Genomic DNA, 22335 nt, shown 5'->3' on the forward strand with positions numbered 1-22335 from the left:
TTAAAACTTTGAATTGATAAGTGTTACACGGACCTAACAACCACGTTCATTGCTTACTTATTTTTTTATTTTATATCGAGAGATTTTAAGCACTGGGACCGAATCGTAATTTTAACATTAACTCTGGCGTATATCGCGTGTTGACGTCAAAATGTAAACGTCACACATGTAGAGATATATAATAATTTTGTCGTTCAAAGTATGCAAAAATTATAATAGAACAATAACACAATGGCGGGATGTACACAGACTTGTAATATGTATAAAAGAAACTTAAAAAGTCAAACGGACAAAGCACACAAGTAAAAATGAAGAAAAAAAACCCAACACAATGACGGGATGCAACGACCCAGAAAAGTATGTAAGCATTTATTTTCATAATAAAAACAATAAAACAAACCTATCATTAAAATAAAACATGTTTTTAGTGAATAACAGCTGCCATATCATGTTCATTCGTATTTAGCTATTTTACACATTTTCAGTATGCATGCATGTACAAAACGTGTTATGAATTACAATAATGCAACTATTGAATGTTAACAAATAGCAAAACGATATATAGTGGGCAGCTATGGGCAAAGACCGGTACAGTTATCAAGGTATAAAGTGTACACTAGAAACTAAACCTTTATATGAATTTCAAAACAGACAACCAATGATCCAATGGTATCAACATTGTTAAATGGTAAATAACAATAACATGAATATGTAGTTGCCAAGCTTTTTGGATTAATATCGCTACAGATATTGTAAATTTGACAACTAATTAATTGAGCTAGTAAATCATCACGAATGTGACTTTGTCATCGGCTTAACTCACCAGACACATGTTCACGGTCATAGCTTTCAAAACACCAGAATAATCTTATACTGAGGTTTTGTTTTTTAAGATTCTTTACCCAAAATAGTTATTAAATAGCTGTTAAAAAACCTCATCCAAGATAACAGGTCTATACTGTTTTACAAAAGACTCAACAGGGACGCTCGAATCAAAAAACTTAAATGGTAAAACAAATAAGGAGGTGAAGTGCAATGCGAACCAACATTTTTGAAGGGTTTAATCAAAATTACTTTTACCTTTCCTTTGATATGGACAATGATACTGTCCATGCAGTTTAGATATAAACAAAAGTTAGCAACACCGTTTAGAAATATTTACCTCATAAATTGAATTAACAAATATTCATGATTGAATGTATTTAGACAATTACATGTTAAGATCTAATTTTTGAATATGAAAAAAACGCATAGGTTGTCTCGTGATAGAACGCTCGCCTCAAGTTAATGCGAGTTACAACCACGCCTGGCCAATGTAATGGCTTAAAAAATGATTAATGTTGAGTAGCGCTAACAGCTCGGTATCTAGGAGTAAGAGTAAGGAGTAACAAATGCGCTACAAATTCGACACAGCGTGTCACTCTAGTGCTAAACATGGTTTATATTCATATCACATCATCATGCTCTAGTCCTCCTAATTTATAATGGCCATTCAGTTTACCATCGAACGTTAAATAGTCGTTCTTCATTGTTACCAAATTATAAAAAAAAAAAAAAATACATATGATACAATATTTTAAACAAATACTTAAATATAGAATGAACAAACATGTATGCATTATTATCAAAATTTTCAACTGCAATACTCATCATTTCAAAAATGCACATCTTACAATTAATATAACAAATTCATGTTTTTTGTATGTTGTTTAATTCCAGACGTTTAAAATTATTCCATCATGTGAAGTACCATTTATAGTTTTGTTTTTTTTGTTCATTTCTTTGACGCTGATTTATCAAGGTGAACAAATACTGATATTTGATGAGGAACATTTCGTTTTGAGTTTTTCTTGGATTTCGGTATTTTTGTGAATTTACGTTTTAATGATTCTACTTTTAAACAAAAAGGAAAACCGATATTTGACTCCAGATATATCAACAATAGTAAAAATATTCAAATTATTTAAATTCTCTTTTCAATTCACACATACTAATTAAGTGTGGATACTTTGATGCAGACAAATTAGTTAATATATCACTGTGTCGTCGTTACCATGTCAGATCTAGAATATCAAATGCATATTTGACATACTACTTTTTTTAAATAGTTTTTTGGTTAAATGAAATATGAACAATAAAATAACAGAACATATTTTATCCTGACTCATATTTCTATGTAGGACAGCTTGTGTTTTTTTAGTATGGCTGTGGCTCATATATCAAAAAATGAACGTCGAAATTTGAAAATGACGCATATTGGCAGTGTTTTCGGCCTTTTATTACATGCAAAACATTTCGACCTACTATATCAGAAAAATTCAAAATATGAATATTGATTTATTAATTTTGTATTTTTTTCGTAACACATTATAGGCGACATATCCAATTCTTAAACAATACGACAAAGATAGAATTTAAAAACTACTGCCATCAAAATAATATTGTTTTTTAAATTTTAACAGTTACAAAAATATAAATGATATGATACACTTAGTAAAAGTGCATTATTTCCTACATGTTGTTCAATTCTAAACGCATCAATTCATTGTCAATTTCGTTCAGTTTAATCTGCAGTTGAAGTTTTCGCCTCTGAAGCTCCTTCTTTGATGGTAAAACTCCACTGAAAAATGAAAGAATAACTTAAAGATACTCTAATGAGTCGAATGAATCGGAATTTCTTCATTTTCTGATACAACCCTATTGCGAGGTTACATATTATGCGTTTAAGCTTGTCAATGTTTCTGATTATCTATTATTGTTTTAATGCGCAAATTATCTAGGAAATAAGAACATTAATGGCGTTGTCAGTTTATTTTTCACTTATGAGTTTGATTGTTCCTTTGTTTTCCTTCGTCTATCTCTTATACAAATAATCTTGTATTGGAGCAATGTTAAAATCGAAAATCATTATTGTTTTTGTATAAATGCTCTTAATTTATTTCTTCTGCTACATTATTTAAGAGAAAAACATTTCCTTTCTGACAACGAATCCACGATGCACATAATTTCACTGTTATAATTTTTTGTGTAAGATTCAACATTTCTTATACATGGATGTTTTGTCTTGGCTTACACAACTAAAGTTAAAAAATATCGTGTATTTAGATTTGCTTAAATATCTAAGCTTATTTTATACAAAATGAAAAATCGATAAAAACTTAAGAGACATTGAATGAATAAAACAAACCTTTAATAGTTTCTTTCACAGCTTTCAGTTGTTGAATGTGTGAATACGTTGTCTGTTTGTGTGCCAATATCTACACTGCTGCAGTGAACAGATATCAGGCTGTTGCTGACCTCTTTTGGTGTAATCATTGTGTTCTGAAAGGTTGCAGGTCTAGAATAAACTCATCATAGATACCAAGACTAAATTTAGTATATATGCCAGACGCGCGTTTAGTCTACAAAAGACTCACCAGTGACGCTCGAATCCAAAAAAGTTAAAAAGGCCAAATAAAGTACGAAGAGTTGAAGAGCATTGAGGACCAAAATTCCTAAAAGTTTTGCCAAATACAGCTAAGGTAATCTAGAGTCGTAAATTAACGATTGCATTATAACTTACACTGTCTGCATCATGTTGACATTCAATCTACATACAAAGAACGATAACTGTCGTTTCGATAAATCTTTATCTTCATGTTAGCCACTACAGTTCTGAACAACAATTACTTATTACATAACTTTACGATACGCTCGTGTAAATGAAGTCAAGATTTTAATTTGTTTTTTAAAATACAATTATATGCTACTGCTATTAAGACCTGCATAAAACCCCACAAGTATAAAAACCAATTGTGTTTCCTAATGTGGAGATCCCTCTTAAAGAATCTTTTATTTTGTTTAGTGTGTATCGTTTTGTTAAGTTATTGAACATGTTGAAACTTGTGAAAATTAGGGTTTGCGCTCGGTCTTATTAAGCACTTAATATGGTTGTCATGCTGCTCTGATGATATTTTTTTTTGTGTATGTTTTCTAACAAACTTATATTTTGTTTGTTTTAGTTTGCTAGACTACCATGTACAAATGTAGAGAGGTGTCATTATTAAAAACAAACTTTTTTCAAGATAAAATTCTGTATCAAGTAAGGAATATGACAGTTGTTTTCATCCGTTTAATGTGTTTGAGCTTTTTTATTTTGCCGTTTGATTAGGGACTTTCTGTTTCTGTATCACCTATTTTAGTTTTTCCTAAAGTATAAAAAGTATCAAAAGAAGAGTACAACACTCCAGCACCTTGTGGTAATATTTATGATTTGATGTTTTTGCAATAAATACATTAATATATACAATAGAAATTACCAGTTGTTCTTCTATTGTTTGAAGGGCGGCATCAAACATCTCATCAGTACTTTTGTGCTGAAATCTTTCTTTTATGTCGTTGCATATAGTCTTGGCCATCTCTAGATCTTCCTTTGTCGAATGATTAATACAGCAATTAACATACTGCAGAAGTGCTCGTAAATGATACCTTGTAAGTCGAATATTGTTACTTTCATATTCACGACGATATGCTTCTTTGTAATGTTGCTTTGCTTTTGTAATGAATGGTTCAGTATTTTGAAGCTCGAATACATGTGCGATCTTTATATGAATATCAGATATCACCTTCCAGTGATATAATATTGGAATAAGGGACTCTAAATCTTGCGCAAGTGTTAGTGCTCTCTTCAGATAGTTAGTATCTTCCTTTGATAGTAAGATGTAACATTCCATTAGGAGTTTCTTATTGGATACCATTTGATAATTTGTCGGCCTAGAATCGTGCTTAACAACACCAAATTCTACAAATCGAATATTTGAATCAGAATTTTCTTCTAGAATCTTAATAGCCTCTTCAATGCATTTATTAGATTTGTTTGACTCCTGTGAACTGATAAAGTATAAAATGGCACCCCGTTTTGCTGCTATTTTCAATCCTAGGCGAAATGTTGGACAGTTATGTTTATAATGGTCATCCAGTAATTCCGCTAGATTGATTGAGTACTGTAATTCAACAAGACTTTCATCTGTAGGACGAAGATTATCACTTGACAAACGTATCTTAAAATTGTTTCTTTTTTCTGTGTTCTGTATAGTAAAATCGTCTGTGGCTAATTTCATAAGACGTTTGTTTTTACTACTGTTATAAAGTATGTGTATCATAAGTTCCACCAAGAAAGATTCCTTGAACTCCTGAACAGGGGTGATAATTTGGTTTTCAATAAGTTCACCAATCGAATCTTTTGGTATCTGGTTATTGGTATAACATATGCCATTTGTCACTTCGTGTAAATAACAAAGGTGTTCTTTGTTTCGCATTGTATTGGTCAACACTGTCAGAATGAAGGAGTCACTAAGACTCTTTCCCTTGAGAAGAAGCTTTTTGAACAGATTTTTTGAATTTTCTCGTATTAACTCACTGCCATTTATTGAGATAAGTATGTCTTTCATAGCAGTAAATCCACTGACATCTACAGCAAAATCTGCTTTGTTGACAGATACCAGTTCGCAAACTGCATCTCTTGCTTTTTCAAAATACTCATTGGCTGACAATTCAGTGTTTCCGTAAAGTCGGTAGGTAACAGCTACACCACATAAGAGTACACAACATAAAACTTTATCTTCCATTTCCGGTCGACGGTTACAGTCCTCATACAATTTAAGAAGTTCAATTGCATGATCAAGAAACATAACGTTCTTTTTAACGGCTTCAATAAGACTAGTATCAAGATAAATGTTATAACAAAAATGTCGGAGGAGCGCGTTTGCTTCAGTTGTTTTCTCCTGTTCGGTCTTCATATTCATCATGACTCTGAACGTAAATCGATGTACAGCAATCACACGGTTATTACCCCTTGATTTCAAAGTTGCCAAAGAATTATTTCTCAGACAAACAATTAGCTTATTTATTTCTCTTTCTTTAAAGTCTTCCGTCATGTTTACTGGCAGTAAACTTTTCAGTAAAAAATCTGGAATGTTTTCTGGATGCAGGTATGGAATATATGCCAGAAGATTTCTACCATGTTCTGTGAGATCCTTCTTCACTATCTCTAGTGCAACTTCACATGAAACAGTGAGAGATCTTAATTGGTCATTTGCCTCGGTTTCTGCAAGACTTTTAACATAGGTTTCAATGCTAGATCCCGTGTTTGCAATAAAGGCAAAAGCAAATGATAAAGCAAGGGGAAGATAACTGAGTTGTCTTGCCAGTTCTTTTACCTGTTCAAGTTCGTTATTATTTTCCACTTTAAAGTAAAGAACAGCTTCTTCTTCTGTCATTCCTGTAACTTCTATACACAAATTGTGGAATTCGTGTGGATAAGTTACCCTTGAGGTGGCAATAACATAAACATTTTCGGTATCTAGGAAATCCTTTAACATTGTCTTAAAAGTATCGTCGTGCGTATCCTCCACGCCATCAAGCAGAACCAAATGGTTCGCGTTATTTATACCCTCACAACGCAACTTCTGCTGGATTCGCTTTGTCATCTTATCTATCGACGCCTTTAATTGTCGATCAGACGGTTTATATGTCACGTGATCAAAAAATATACATTGAAGTTTAAGATAGGTCACCATTGCTGATAGGGATCTATATATCTGTGATAATGTTTTACAGTCTACTCTCCAAATTAGGGACTGTTCACTTCTACCAGGAAACCTTCTGGCATAAAAGAAGGCATTTTGAGTTTTTCCAGATCCATGGTGACCTAAAATATAATTTTTTACAGAATTTATACATACTCTTTGCATGTGATTTATTAAGATTTCAAAACATTATATATACATTTACCCTCTGGTATCTTTCGCCCCTCATACAGCACTTCAACGGTTTCGGTTCTTGTACATCCTTGGCTTTCAAATACTCGACATAGAGCATTGCTGATCAGGATAAATCAGAAAAGCGCTGAGGACGTATTCAATTTATATAGTATATTTTCTTTTTTGACGACAATAAGTGTCAAAACAGTCTAGCTCGCAGTTTGCACTAACATTTATAAATCCGAATTGTCTGATATGCAATTTTTGTATTTATGGACTGTCCCTCTGGTATCGTTCGCACCTCTATTTTAATGTAAACATTAGAGTTGTCTTCCTTTTGTCAAAATTGATTTCCTAATTCAATGAGCCAACAAATGACTGATCAATAGTTTGTTACCCGGATATGTTTTTGCCTTATCGAACTATGACTATTGAACAGTGGTATACTACTGCTAACATTTATTGATCACACCTACGGATTTAAACATTTTGTATGATTTACATTTGATAACTTGCATGTGATATCGTTACAAAGACAAATAAAAAGTACACCGGTTAATGTGTAATTTCATCTTACCTTTAATAAGAGCAGCTTTACAAGTGTTAATTTTCTTCTCAAATAATCTGTACTCATCTGTTTCAATATAGTTCTCAACTACTGGCATACCGTTAATTCCGTAATAATCTACATTGAGAAATGTATTGTTTTGCATATCAATTCACAATTAAAACTAACTGCATATGAAGCTTGATTTCTAAATATCTAACAGACGAGTGTGTTTAAAATAATTTAAGCAATTAAAACCTTCATTTCATAAGATCAATTTTTAGGAAAAAATAAAAACTATTGATATAATATTATTTCATCTTGCAACTTACAGGAAATTTTAGTGCTGTATTTGTATTGAACTATGTGTTCTACAACGGAGAAATTCTAAATACCGCAATAAATGATTCACTGGGATTTTCTTATCCCAGGCATAGTTAAGTCGGCCTCATATCTTGACTTACATCTAGAAATTGACAATTAGGGTCGGTTGAAAACAAAACTTTACGAAAAAAGAGATGATTTCAGCTTTCAAATTGTGAACTTTCCATTTCTAAGTAGCAACATTCCAGCAGCACCTGCATACGGGGTTAATATCTCCCAATTGATACGATACTCCCGTGCTTGCATTTCCGATCATGATTTTCTTGATAGAGGGTTGTTGCTCACAAGGACGCTATTAAACCAAGAGTTCCAAATGGTGAAGTTGAAATCATCCCTCCGTAAATTTTACGGACGCCATCACGAGTTGGTTGACCGTTATGGAATAACCGTTTCACAAATGATATCGGATATGTTCCTTACGTCGTAGCTACAATTCCCTTCCCTTTTGTGAATTGACCTACCGAATTAGACTATTTACTGGATTTGTTATAACATAAGCAACACGACGGGTGCCACATGTGGAGCAGGATCTGCTTACCCTTCCGGAGCACCTGACATCACCCCTAGTTTTTGGTGGGGTTCGTGTTGTTTCTTCTTTAGTTTTCTATGTTGTGTCATGTGTACTATTGTTTGTCTGTTTGTCTTTTTCATTTTTATATGCGTTGTCAGTTTATTTTCGATTTATGAGTTTGACTGTCCCTTTGGTAACTTTCGTCCCTCTTTTACCTTAGCCGTATTTGGCACATTTTTTTTGAATTTTGGATCCTCAATGCTCTCCAACTTCTTACTTGTTTGGCTTTATAAATATTTTGATATGAATGTCACTGATGAGTCTTATGTAGCGCGCGTCTGGCGTACTAAATTATAATCCTGGTACCTTTGACAACAAGTTTTAAAATCAATAGGAAAGAACTGCAATTTCTTTTTTATTTTTCAGAAAGGGGAACATATTTCGTAGGACTGTATCATTCTAGTAAGAATAACTCATAAAAGATACTAGACTTACGCCATACGTGCGCTTCGTCTACAATAGAGTAATCCGTGACGCACAAATAAAGTTCCGAAAGGTTTTGACAAATACAGCTATTAAAGTAATCTATTACTGGGTTAGGAAAGTCCCAGGTAAATGATTTCTGATATTGTCACAAAACAGTAGCGTTTACCTTTAACTATGATCAGGAAGTATACTTGTTAATGATTTTTAAAACCTTTTATTGTAGAAGTTTAGGAATGTGAAGTTTAAAATTAATAATATGTCTAGAAGTAGATAATAAACCTAACGACGACGTTGATATGTTTCCCAATTAGGTGAAACATGTAAACTTTCTTGACTATAAATTTATCTCAGAGTAGATATTTAACAGATTTACTGTATAAACTTATTTTCTATTTTTAAAGCTGGTGTAACATGATGTAATATAACATCTATATTACAAACAAAACCTAATCAAACCATATTGATTTTGCCCCAACTACTTACATGTATTTGAAAAAAAATAATTATACTAAAACTTTACAAATTATTGGTCAGGTGACAGTTGTGGTAAATATATATGTTTCATGACAGATGTGTTCCACAAGAAGGATTCGCTCTCCTTTTGGGAGTACCTAATGGCAGATGTTTTGTTGTTCTGTCTTTAGTTTTCTTTGTTATTTTTGTAGATTGTTATTTTCTTTTTCGGTGTTCGGTTTTTTTTATGGCGTTTTCAGTTTGTGTTTGACGAATGAGGTTAGTTATTCTTAGCTATCTTCCTCCTTTCTTTTCCGTCACAGCTAATTTAAGAATTACGGGAAGTGATATGATTTCCGATGAAATAACTATCCACTAGAGATCAAATGAAGGTGGTGAATAAACAAGATAGATGTGTATACGCAAATCTAATTTTACAGTTATTTCAGAAATAAGCATGTTCTTCTGCTTTGTTTCTATTGCATTAAACTATTATACTAGCTATATATATAGCAAATTCATTCTAATAGATCTTCAATATACATGTAATGTGAAAATCTAAGAACAATTGTTAATTTGATTTAAAAAGTGGTTCATTGTTATTTTTTTTTATTTCGATTGAAATAAAAAGTAAAACAATTTTCATAGATTACTAGTTGTTGCATTTCACACAATTTGCTTTGCTCACCTTCTTGCCGACTTGTTCCTTTATTCTTATGAGGTTGACTTCATACAAGAATGTCTAAGGAAGAGAGAGAAGCAGTTAGCTGTATTCTTTATTTTCTTGAGTTGTCAGCTGACCGTTATGGTATACCGGTATCTGTTTCACAGATGACAACGGATATGTTCCAAATTTCGTATCTACAATTCCGTCCTCCCTTCCCCAAATGTGACCAACCGGATTATACTTATTACCGGGTTAAATACATTAGATACACGACGGGTGTAACAGGGCCTGCTTACCTTTTCTGGAGCACTTGAGACCAAACCAGATTTTGTTAAAAAAAAGTAAGCCAGATATTTACATGATCTTTATTTGGGGGTCGAAAATATCGATTATATCAACTTACCATGATTAGATAAGTTTACAGGTAAATTGGTTTCCATGTATACTTGCACTTTCTTAGACAGGTCTATTCTACCCTCTAACTGCAGTAAGTTCATGAATTCCAAAACCTTTGTTCTTGATAACAGTTCTTTCCTCTCAAGTAGTTGTATCAAGTCACTGCCTTCATTTACCATTACAAGTTCCTTTTGGTAAATATTCGGCTTGTCCCTCAGAAGGAATTTCAAACCTCTTATATTTCCTATACCACATAGAAAACAGTTTCATATGATTTAGTTCAACAATATAAAATGGTACATATGATAAAAAAGGATTATCGGAGTTTAGAAAATTAATAAACATGCTAAACTAATCACCAACACACGACCCCTTCAAAAAGTGACAGACACTGTCGTACTAACAAAGACCGAAAGTCCAAGTAGTTCGACTTGGTACGTGCACTGAATGTTGAAGAATTAAGTCTTAAAATATAGGAATTCAAATCATCTCTAACAGAAAAGCTATCATCGAACAGTTAAGATTGGAGAAGAATGTATGCCATATTTTGCGGTAACTCTCTAATTTGCTTTTTAACTTTTATCAGAACATTTAGAATTATCTCTATTAAATTTGTTGTAGATTATCAATATAGTAATATTATGCAGTGATACGATAAGAAAGGTTTTTTTTATTTACAGGATCGCCCCATTCTCACTGAATAAGTTGATAATTTGACATAGCAGTCGAAAGTCAAAATCATAAATCAATCGTAAGTCTAATTAAGAATCTAGTTTCAAAATTTCATATTTAATTCATCATGAAAAAAACTTTAACAATGCTAAAAATGCACTTTGATAAAGTTCGATAAGTTTGAGACGATTATTACAATAAAGAAATATTTTGTAAAGAAATATAAAGCTCAAATATAATAACCGTATGGTTTTCTTGTTAATCGTTTATTTAAAAGTCATTAGTTTAACTATCATCAATTCTTTTTCTCTTAGTGCGGTGACTGAAGGTCGATTTTTTTTAATTTAATCTCCCCACCGAACACACATCTATATAATATATCATTGGAAAGAGGAAATCGTGTACTATGATAATATGCCTGTCGTCAAGACTTGATATGGTCACATTTTTTTAAAATTGAGATCAAAGGTCATATGTAAAAATCTGTGAAAATTTGAGAGGGTTTCAATTTTGACATTTTTTTATATTTCTAAACTCTACCTAAATACAAATGATACTGTTTTGGCTTTAGTAATGTTTGTTATTATACATAAACCTTAATCATTGAGATTTTTTTATCAAAAAAATTCATAAAACGACGTTTTATAAACAAAACTTCAAAAATCAAGTTTTCAACCTATAAATTGTTTAGAGCACCTTAACCTTCTGACAAATTTCAATTTCAGGTAAACATCAAGTGTCATGCAGGACAATACTTTAAAATTATTTTTTAAACTATCATATTGGGTGAGGTATCAAACCAAAGCAATAGAACACTACAGTCAAATATGACCTAAAATTGAATTTGCGGATACTTCAGGTTTTTTTATAGACTACTCGTTGCTTTTGGGGTTTTCACAATTATTATTGCTTCCATAGTATTATCTGTTGTTGTGTATTTTACTCTGGTTAAATTCTATTACATTATAGGGTTTGTACCTATATCCCCCCTTTTTTTCCTTGCAACGTACCACAACTTCAAAAGTATTCCATATAAAAAAAAGAAGATGTGATATGATTGCAAATGAGACATACATTAACTTACAGTTATAGGTCCCGTACGGGCTTCAACAATGAGTAAAATTCATACTGCATAGTCTTCAATTCCCGAAATAAATAATGTAAAACAAACGAAAAATCTAACGGCCCGATTAATGTACAAAATAAATAAGAAACAAACAAATAAGTTATATAGAAACAAACGACAAACAGTGCATTACCGTCTCGTGACTTGAAACTGACACATACAGAATGTGGCGGGGTTTAACTTTTTTCTAAGGGTGCGCCAACACTCCCCTAACCTGGGTGTACCAGTGCAACAAGCTTTATACCAAATCAACCATTATCTTCATCATCTTCATTTTCATCAACCGTCACAAGACATGACAAGACACATGAAAGGTTCTGCTCAAAGCAAACACGTTATTTTGAGTTTTTTTTACAAGTATAGACAAGGTATTGTAGGAAGTCCGAAGACATTTGTTCCTAAAAAAATACCAGCTTCAAACCATCCCTATCAATTCATCCACGATTTAACAGATATCTAAAAAGGGGGTTTAGGAAGGTGTGATGACATCCATATGCGTGTCTGCAAAGATGCTGAGGAAACAAATATACGAGATGTACACACTATCTTGAATTCGCTCATTTTCATTGTTGGCAACACATTAGATAGCGTCGCACTTTACTTTAAGAAGCATAAAATCCATTGGCATTCAATGTTTCAACAAGGTGTTTTGAACCAAACTCATGGTACATTTGTAAAACCAATCATAAATGAAAAAGTGTAAAACAAAATTGGCCACACAAACGATTGACTTAACAATTGCTTAGCATTTACGCAATTTCTCTGGTGCCATTTTCTGAGTATAGTCTTGGCAATATGCAGTTTCATCAAGTAACTATGAAATGAATTGTAATAAATACGGAGGCATTGACTGAATTGAAGAAGGAAGAGACAATTCATCCGAAGTTGGGTATTCTTCTTAGAGTTTCGATGTGTTTTCTAAGTATACTTGCAGCGGAATGAAATATCTGTCCGTTATTTGTGTCTATTACCGTTGACATTGAGATTTTGAGGTCAGTTTTCAATTGCCTAGCAGCTGATATGGCATCTGAAATAGTTATTTTGCTACTATATATTATGTTATATTTGCCTTGAACTTGTTGAAGTTGTTTGAAAACTGAATTTCTATAGAAATCAATAAGTTTAGACCGCATGTTACAAGTAGAATATTTTAAATTAGAGTCAGTCGGAAGAAAAGATCTATATTTATCAAGTAACGGTGTCATGGGGAATGACCATTAAATCGTTGTCAATAGCCAACATAAAATTAGTAAAAGCAGTATCGTGATCTGAGATATCTGCTTCCACGTGTTTGGATTTTTTTGGGTCTTTTTTCGTTTTTAGCAAATGATTTGAATGCAACCAAAATGACAGAGTGCTTGAAGTTTAAAAGATGGACGGAAAAACTTTTTCAATTTTAACTTTATCTTACACGGATAAAACATTCTTCATACGCTCATCTGATTAAACTTGAGTAGTTTTTGATGTTTCTAAAATGTTTTGTTGCAACAAAATATACAAGCGCTCCAGTTGAACGACTGCATTCTAGAACGCATACAAATACTCGAAACTGAGGGACAACAGTCCGATAATTGTATGTCGTCATTAAATATCAGATCAGCAGCTTCCTCGCTCTAAAAGGGGGCACAAATATGTTAACTTGTGCAACTTTTATAGCATGAACGATGATAAACTGCCTGCACGGAGTTCTTCGAATTAACAGCTATCGCATGAAATCACAGGCACTTGTTTCTGTCAATATGGGGTTTACTATCCATACCCGTACGGAAAATCACAAGGGTGATTTTTCGTACGGGTATGGATAGTAAACCCATATTGACAGAAATAAGTGCCTGTGCATGAAACATCTTGATGTTCACCTCATCCAATTTTTTATTCGATGCAGATACAAAAATCGACTTCCCTATATGGGTAAATTGACTCAAAATTCCAGTCGAGTTTGCTTTTTTTTTTTGCATATTAAGCACTGCATAAAATTGAACGACTTTTGTTTTTTCTTTGGACTTATTGGAGATAGTTGCAACGGACTTGACATATCACGGAATATTTACTGAGACTATCCGTCAATTATTTTGATTTTACAACAAGACTTTTCTGACAAAGTATATTTAATGTTTTATAACAAAAAAACATAGAATATAAACAAAGTATGTGGCATATACGTGCACTTTAATTGAAAATATGTGTATATAATAGCGAAAAAGATAGTAATTTCATATATCAGTTGAGAGTAAATTGTTGGCTAATACACAAAATGTGACGGAAGGCAAGTGATTGAGTTCAGTGTTGAAATTGAAGTTTTTAGTCCATTCTTTTTCCATTGATTTCTTATGGTTTTTTTTCATATTTTAGTTCCGAAATTTTTATCACTAATTAGTTTTATGAAATACTATATGCTTAAAATATTATGGGATAATTTTTATTACTAATATGAAGAAGAAACTAAAGTTTGTGTCTGAATTTGCAATTAAATTACCTCAATTTTAAACAGTCCAAACTTCGCAAATTTTATAGATTAGAAGAAAATAAAATACTAAATAGAATTTTTTGACATATAAAAATGGCTTCAGGAAAAACTATTTCAATTAAATGTAAGCAAACGTACACAATTTTTCATTTTGAAAAAGGGGGGTTTAAACTCTCCAATATACTACTAGTCATTAAAACGGCTTTTTAGTAAAATGTGACCGTACAAAATTATGACGACAGGGCAAAAACTAAAGAAGAAATATTTGTCTTTAAGTTAAGACCATTTTTAGCCGTGTGTTATTTGGGGAGATTAAACTCGCGATCTAGACGACTTTTTACACTTCTGTCATCGCACTATCTGAGATTGAAAGGATTTTTTACCATAGGAAAATATTAATATATCTGTATCTTGCAAGACATTTTGGAAATTATGTATTTTGGATCGCTGATAAGTCTTTTGTAGATAAAACGGGTGTCTGGCATACTGGTTTGTGACCCGGATCTGTTTTTGCTTAATCCATTAATGACTTTTAAACAGCGGTAAACTACTTTTGCCTTTACTTGTACTTACTTTAATCCTGGTATGTAGGATGAGTATATTTACAATGATTTTTTTACAGTAATTCCTCTTATGTCAAAACTAAATTATAACCTGCTTCTATCATAACTATGCATTAATTCATTTTGTCATCTATATTTAATAAACGTATTTCTTTCTTTTGCCATGTTTCAATGTAATAATTTTTTAAGATTTCCCTGGCAATTATTTATATTTCGTAAAAATATTTAAGAACAGTAATAGAATATACCTGCATCAAGACTGTCTGCAACCCCTTTCATAACGTTATCATAGCTGTCGAAATCCATGTTCGTTCTTCAACCTGAAGTGAAAATACTAAGTTTTACATTAATTATTCTTTGCTATTCTAATAAATAATAAGGTATATATCGTATCATTTAAATAGAAATTAAAATCAAATCTACATTAACCGTGACCGAGAATGTTATAATTGGTAATTGAAGGGTAGAGACATTAAAAAAAAATCGAATATGTATAAAAGTCAAATTCAAGTAAAAGATTGTCTTTTCCGTTTTTCAAACTGATCAACAACCAAAGCAGTCAACTGAAGATAGTTACCATTTTTGTGGTGTTGTTGTTATTTCCGATAGTTACATCTGAGAGGATAATTAAAAACACTTGTCTGTATATTGCGTATCTTTCATAAAATAATAGTTTGATTATCATCTATTGTGTTAAGAATAAGGAGATAATTTGTCTTCAATTCCTTTTAATGAAAATTAATTAAAGTATTGATCGTTATTTACTTTCAGGGAAGTCTCGCCTGCTGAACTAGGCATGATTACATTTTATGTTAAAATCCATGAATATCAAGATTTTAATTTATCTTACCTTTTATACTTTTCTAGGAATGTGATTGGTTAAAAGCGCCCTCGTGGAGACCGTGTATATTTAATATTAGGTTAGTAGGGAGGTGGGGCTTATCTCATACACGGTAAGTGGTTGTGTAACGTCCCTTTATAGCCCTTATAAGGTAGTAGGCAGGCGGGGCTTATTTCATACACGGTTAGTAGTGGTGTTACGTCCCTTTATAAAAACAAAACGGTACTGAGACAAAATCGTAAAGGTTTCAACAGACGAAGAAAGTGATGATTAAGATTGAAATAAATTTATAAAACACATTTAAACCTAACAAGTTGTTATTGTTGGTATCTGTTTTTGTAGGATCAATGGAAGTAGCTTCGCTCTCACCCCATATGGAATTTACTGACCCCATATATACCGTATTAGGTCACTAGCAGACTATGTAACTAATAATATTTATCACATAGAGTTAACATATAAAGATCTATGAAACCAAAATAAGGTGATATTAACCATTTGAAACAGTCATGTGCATATTAAAATCATCCAATACACTGAATATGTTCGACTTGCAGCGTTTTGTATCTGGGAAACAGATCAACGCACCACAACTGACCAATTATCGCTCTCAATAGGATCTACGTCATATGAACCCTGCGAGACAGACATGTACACCTTATATCTAAAGTTGACCAAAAATGTTGATATCCTTTTTGTTCATATAGATCTTCAATTTTTCCGGTTCCCATACATTCTTTGCTTTCAAATATTCAGTTTTTCATGGCTGCAAATCCAGAAAAGCGCTTTGGAAGCATAACAATTACTGTAAACCAACTTATTTTCGCGAGCGATTTATTTTCGCGACTTTCGCGAGTAGAAAAATAACGCGAATATAAATTGTCGCGAATATATCAATATTTGATCTTTTCTTAATAAACTTCATCAAGTAAATCAGATAATCGCGAAATTAAATAGCCGCGAAGTGGTCAAGAAAGGGTAAAACGCGAAATAAAGTATCCGCGAAAATAAGTTGGTTTACAGTATAACTTGTTGTTTTCATTTCATACAAACATTGACGTAATCTATATCGTGTCTGAGAAAAACCTTACTTGGACCCATGAACAATGACAATGAGGTCAGGGTAAGAATAACCCTATACATAAAGGGCAACAGCGTAGTATACCGCGGTTCAATAGTCAATAATACAAAGTTAAATAATATCCGTCAGAGAAACATATATAATCACGAAAACTTAACTTTGGTGAAAAAGCCATGAACATGACGTCAGATTAACCCTGACAACAGCTTGAAATGTAAGCCTTACAAACATACAGTACATCAAATATAGGTGAGTTAGTACTTATGGCATTTGAGAAACATACCTATTAAGGACTGTTACCCTAGATCACGTATCCATTAAAGAAAATCAAGATCCGATGAGTTCGATGACTGACATAAAGACCTTCTGGGGTTCTCACTTACCTAAAACATGGTTATCCATTTACTCATTCGGACGATATGCACGTGATAAAAGTAACACTTGTTATTTTGAGCAATTGCTGAACCATGAAAAAGACATCAAAGATAATGTTCATATGCTGAACAGAAGCTGACTTAAATAAAGCAAACAATGTAAGAAGCATACAGATCTTGAGCATTCTAAAATGCAAATTTTATAGTAGTTTTTGCCATTTCCGACGCTACATGTCTCGCATTCGGTGATTATTATCGCAAGCGATACAAAAAGTAAAGAAACATATTGCAGGGAACATTAAAAAAAACGCCTATCAATCAATGATGTTTATTATTACTTCAATGTACTAAAATAGAAATGCATTAGTCTATGACTTACCAAAACAGTCAAAATATTTTACTATAGACTTTAATAAAGTTAATCCAAATGTATAAAGCCTTTCTTCCATAACTATGAAAAACAATGAAGACATATTGTTTCGAATGTAAAACCACAAAACATATAAGTTGTGATATGTCAATTATTGGACTTCCAACGTAAACTTACTAATAACAATCGACAAAATATGAAGATTTGATCTCATAAGTTGCGCTCATTCGTCAATACGTATATGTATTGTGGCACAAAGCTAAACAAATTATTCATTATAGTATTAAAATGTAATAGGCCACGTTTTCGGTACAGATGACTATTGTAGACTTCATCTACCTCTTTAAGAACGTACCTTTTGAATGTTTGATGTTTTTTTATATTAATGCATGAGCTAATGTGTACTCTCGAATATTGACCAAACTGGTGTGTTAATTTCAACAATTGTATTTACCTGATATTGTTATTTTTTTTTATGTCACCGGCATTGCCGAAAAACAAGTTTTATTAGTATTTACTTGACAACCAAATATAACAGTAACCGGTATCAAAATCTATAAATTTATATCTATTGGGGTGATTGAAGGTCGACATCATATTACGTGCATACTACATGTTTCTAACTAATTAATAACAAGTTCAAACTTTTTTTTATTTCTGGACATACGCGCGTTGTCCCTTACTCGATTCAAAAAGGAATAACAGACAATAATATACGCGTCAATAAGACAGCCATTCGAGATACTTAAAGATTGTTATTTTAACAAAGTCATTGGTTAGATTTAGAGTTAAATTGTACATATATGTGTCATTGATCACTGGATTTTAATTGATATGAGCAGGTTGACGAATAATAGACCTACATACCCCTTCTGCAATAACTGCCTTCAACCAGATTTCGGAAGGTGTCTGTTTATCAACCGGCTTCTATGTTGTGTTTACATTGACAGTTCTGTGTTAAATATAATAATTTTCTACATTTGAAAATGCCTGTACCAATTCAGGAATATTACAGTTGTTGTCCATTCGTTTGATGTGTTTTATCATTTTATTTTGCCATCTGATTAGGGACTTTCCGTTTTGAATTTTTCTCGAGTTCAGTTTTATTGTGATTTTACTGTTTCCTATTAGCGTGGTGTTAACATTCCTCGATCTATGATTTTATATTTTCCCTTATATTTAAGAAGTTAAAAAAGACAGGCGAATACAATATCTATAAACAGCATTAGTTTTACTTTACCAACGGTTTGCACCGGACAAAAATTAGAAACTGTTTTACTACAACTGTCTGCTTCGTTTGAATATCCGAAACGGTACAAAATGTTTGAGCTGGACACAAATTGTACATGGTTTTATTTCCATAGAAGTCAAATATCCAATTCAAAGTCAGAGTGACATGGCTTTGTATATGACACAAAACAAGCCACTGATACAACGGCATACACGGCTTGATTTAACATATTCTTATAGTATACAAGTTATGCACTGGACACGATGCTGGACGGGCGGATATAATTCAGACAGACAGACAGGCATGGTAATTCATATAAATCCCCAAACTGTGTTTGCGGTAGATATAAAACTACCTTAATAATTTGATTTTAGATCAAAATGCCCTTTCAGAATAAAAATCAATCAATACTGGTGCAAAAAGCTCAAAATTATAATATTATTTTATTATTTTCGTGAAGTTTTTATCTATTATGCATTTTAAACGATACAATAATTGATATATGTACTTCGTTTAATTATTATCAAAAATTTAATTGCACCAAAGAATCTCTAAACGTTAAAGGTAAAATTAAGTCTATGCATATAACATATTAGACTTTCTATAAATTTGATATACGTTTTAAAATTGAGAATAGAAATGGGGAGTATGTCAAAGAGACATCAACCCGACCAAAAAGCAGATACCAATCGATTTAAAAATGTATCATCAGTGCCCTTTCTTTAGCTAAAATCATTCAATCAAAATGTTTCAGATTGAGGATTCTGTATTGTATAATTACACATTATTAACACATAAATCTTTTGACTTCCCTTTAAAAAAAGATTTTGGTTTGTAGGTCATATTGGTGTTTATTAATATCAGTATTCTAATTATTATATTTTTAACACATCTTACAATTCACTCACATTTAAATCCTATTACTCATGCAGTTTGGGGCGGATTAAATATGTCATCCGAAGCAAATTCTATTTAAATGAAATATTTGCAATATCTCAATAATTGCTGCACTAATTTTCGCCTTATTAACTTACGAGAAAACAAAATCAAACTATTCAAGTAGCTTTTTTTCAAATTCGGCATTTTGAAACAAATGACGAGGAGACAAATTTGTTCTGATAATGTTATAAAAAGCAAAATAAATGACAATATACATGGTTTATACATGTGTGTTGTCATTATCGAACACTATAAAAAAGATCGAAAAATCAATCGCAGTGTAAGATTAATGTATCACAAGTTGATAAGATACAAGTATGCTAATGTGAATATTCTAAGATTATAACTGCATTTAGAACATACCATATGACAGAAACAATATCTTTGTTTACATTAGCACAGCTTACTCTTTTAATTTAAATGATTGATCACTGCACAGAATACACGGAGAAAGAAAAAAAAACATTTAACGTTTCCCTTAAAGATAAGGCTTTGTCACAATTTCAGATTAGTGCATTTCCATTCGTTCTAATACGTATTAAGAATTTAACTATACAATCATACCCTAGAGAATGCTTTATAATAGCAAACATTTATACAAGTGAGATGTTAAGCTATCTATAGAGCCAGGTTTAATCCACCAGTTTCTACATACGGAAATACCTGTCCCAAGTCAGGAGTATGCAGACAGTTGTTTTCCATTCGATTGATGTATTTGAGATTTGATTTTTCTATTTGTTTAGGGATTTTCCGCTTGAACTTTTCTTGGAGTTCGGTATTTTTACTATTTATTTTTTTGGATTATTGCAATTAAATATTATTGTTGTATTAACAATCACTAATTATGCAATATGTGCTTTACAGTTATTTCTTGATCATGTGATATCAAATTGTGGGGTGTTTTTTTATGGTTTTTTTTTCAAAAATGAATTTACGAGCTTTGAATAGTTAAACTGCTACTTCCTCTGCATACACTACTTAATCTATCTTTACTTCAAGTTTATCAGATAAACATTTATATTATTGCAGCAATACGCGTTTACTCTAATTAAAAAAAAAGTTTTAAGGAGATAACTATCCATTTGACACAGGAAGTGGATGTAATAATAAAAAAATCGGCGTTCGGAAATACTTTTAAGAAGAAAGAAAAAGCATAAAAATCTATTAATGAATAAATGTATATTTCTTGTGTTAATTTCAATATGACAGCCTTTCCAAACATGCACACAAATAGACAAACACAAACATATATATTTATTTGTAAATTCACATTAATTCAATTCTAATTGATAAAACTTACCTGTATCCTTTGTAGACATACACAATCTTATTCCTGGTATATATATAATGAGTTTATTAACCATAGTTTTTAAATCCCACTTACTCTTATTTTTTCATACCTAAATTTAAGTTTGTGGGAATTTTCATTTACGTCATACTTTATCTATAAGGTTTCGATTACATCTTTCAATAAAAAAAAAAATTCATATCGAGAAAATATGTTACTGGCTACGGACAATAAGAATAATGAAATGTGTAAATGTGTATATAGTATATAAAAAATTGTTCGCATCTTCGTTCATTTTTTTCGAAGATATTTGTCTTATTGGCCGTCATACCATATCTTCTTATTTTTAAGGTCTTTCCACTACGAAAGGAAAGACCTCCTTATTGTTTTTCTAATATTTTTTTCTTTTTCTTTTTTTTTTCTTCCAACATTTTTTTTAAATGCCCGCCTCTTGTTTCTTTTAAAGTTATGTAGACCAAATATGGAATGTCGATAGACCTTATCATGAAGTATTACCAGATGACCCTGTTGAGGATTTCATCATTTTCTTTTAGATGTATTATCTCCCTTTTATTGTTTTTTTGTCAACATGGCGCCCCTCGTTGTTTTTAAAGATATTATGACCTTATTTGGACCAAAGGTAGATCCCATCATGATGTATTACCATATGAGGTTGAATAGGATTTCATCATCACCTATGAAAGCTATATCCCCTTGAAGCAATTTCTTTTATATGCATTTTTCTTAGAAAGTATTAGAGATAGAATTGATTTGAAAACTACAACATGGAAAGGAACAGATGGCAATGTCAATGAACATAATACAATCATTTTGTTATTAACCCTTATAAAAAGTTATTTCCCTTGAAAAAATATACACAATTTTTTTAAATTGTATTTCGAGAACCGGAAGTCGTAGAAACTTTGGACCTATACTAATAGTCTTCAATTTACACCCAAGGTCAAAGGTCACTGAGTGCAAAAAAAATTACGCTGCAATTTCAAGCTTGCATATTAAGAAAACGATAAAAGTTTGCTGCATACATACTGTGTAACAAATGTTCCTCTCGACGATCTCTACATTTTATACATTAAGCTAAAAAATGTCCGACCGTCTGTTCAAAAGTTACATCAACATAATTCTTTATACTATAGTAACATGTGTATATCTTTTAAAAGGTAACAGATATCAACCTACTA

The 22335-nt window shown here is 31.8% G+C and overlaps 1 protein-coding gene across 4 annotated transcripts; it reads right to left on the minus strand.

Moving 5' to 3' along the window:
• Positions 1-344: 344 nt before the first annotated feature.
• Positions 345-21256, minus strand: LOC139511830 (uncharacterized). Of its 4 annotated transcripts, none has more exons than XM_071298931.1 (7): positions 21149-21256; positions 15261-15332; positions 10192-10428; positions 7318-7425; positions 4299-6688; positions 3188-3321; positions 345-2620 (listed from the first exon to the last, which is right to left on the minus strand). In XM_071298931.1, the coding sequence occupies exons 2-6, from the start codon at positions 15316-15318 to the stop codon at positions 3190-3192; spliced, it is 2925 nt and encodes a 974-aa protein (XP_071155032.1). In that variant the 5' UTR covers positions 15319-15332; positions 21149-21256; the 3' UTR covers positions 345-2620; positions 3188-3189. The 4 variants fall into 4 exon arrangements, with proteins under 4 accessions (XP_071155032.1, XP_071155036.1, XP_071155035.1 ...); XM_071298935.1 differs by lacking the exon at positions 21149-21256 and adding an exon at positions 19818-19877 and having other exon boundaries at positions 352-2620; XM_071298934.1 differs by lacking the exon at positions 21149-21256 and adding an exon at positions 18546-18633 and having other exon boundaries at positions 352-2620.
• Between the last annotated feature and the right edge of the window lie 1079 nt (positions 21257-22335).

This window comes from Mytilus edulis, chromosome 2 (assembly GCF_963676685.1).
Source record: "Mytilus edulis chromosome 2, xbMytEdul2.2, whole genome shotgun sequence".
In the NCBI taxonomy this organism is placed as follows: Eukaryota; Metazoa; Mollusca; class Bivalvia; order Mytilida; family Mytilidae; genus Mytilus; species Mytilus edulis.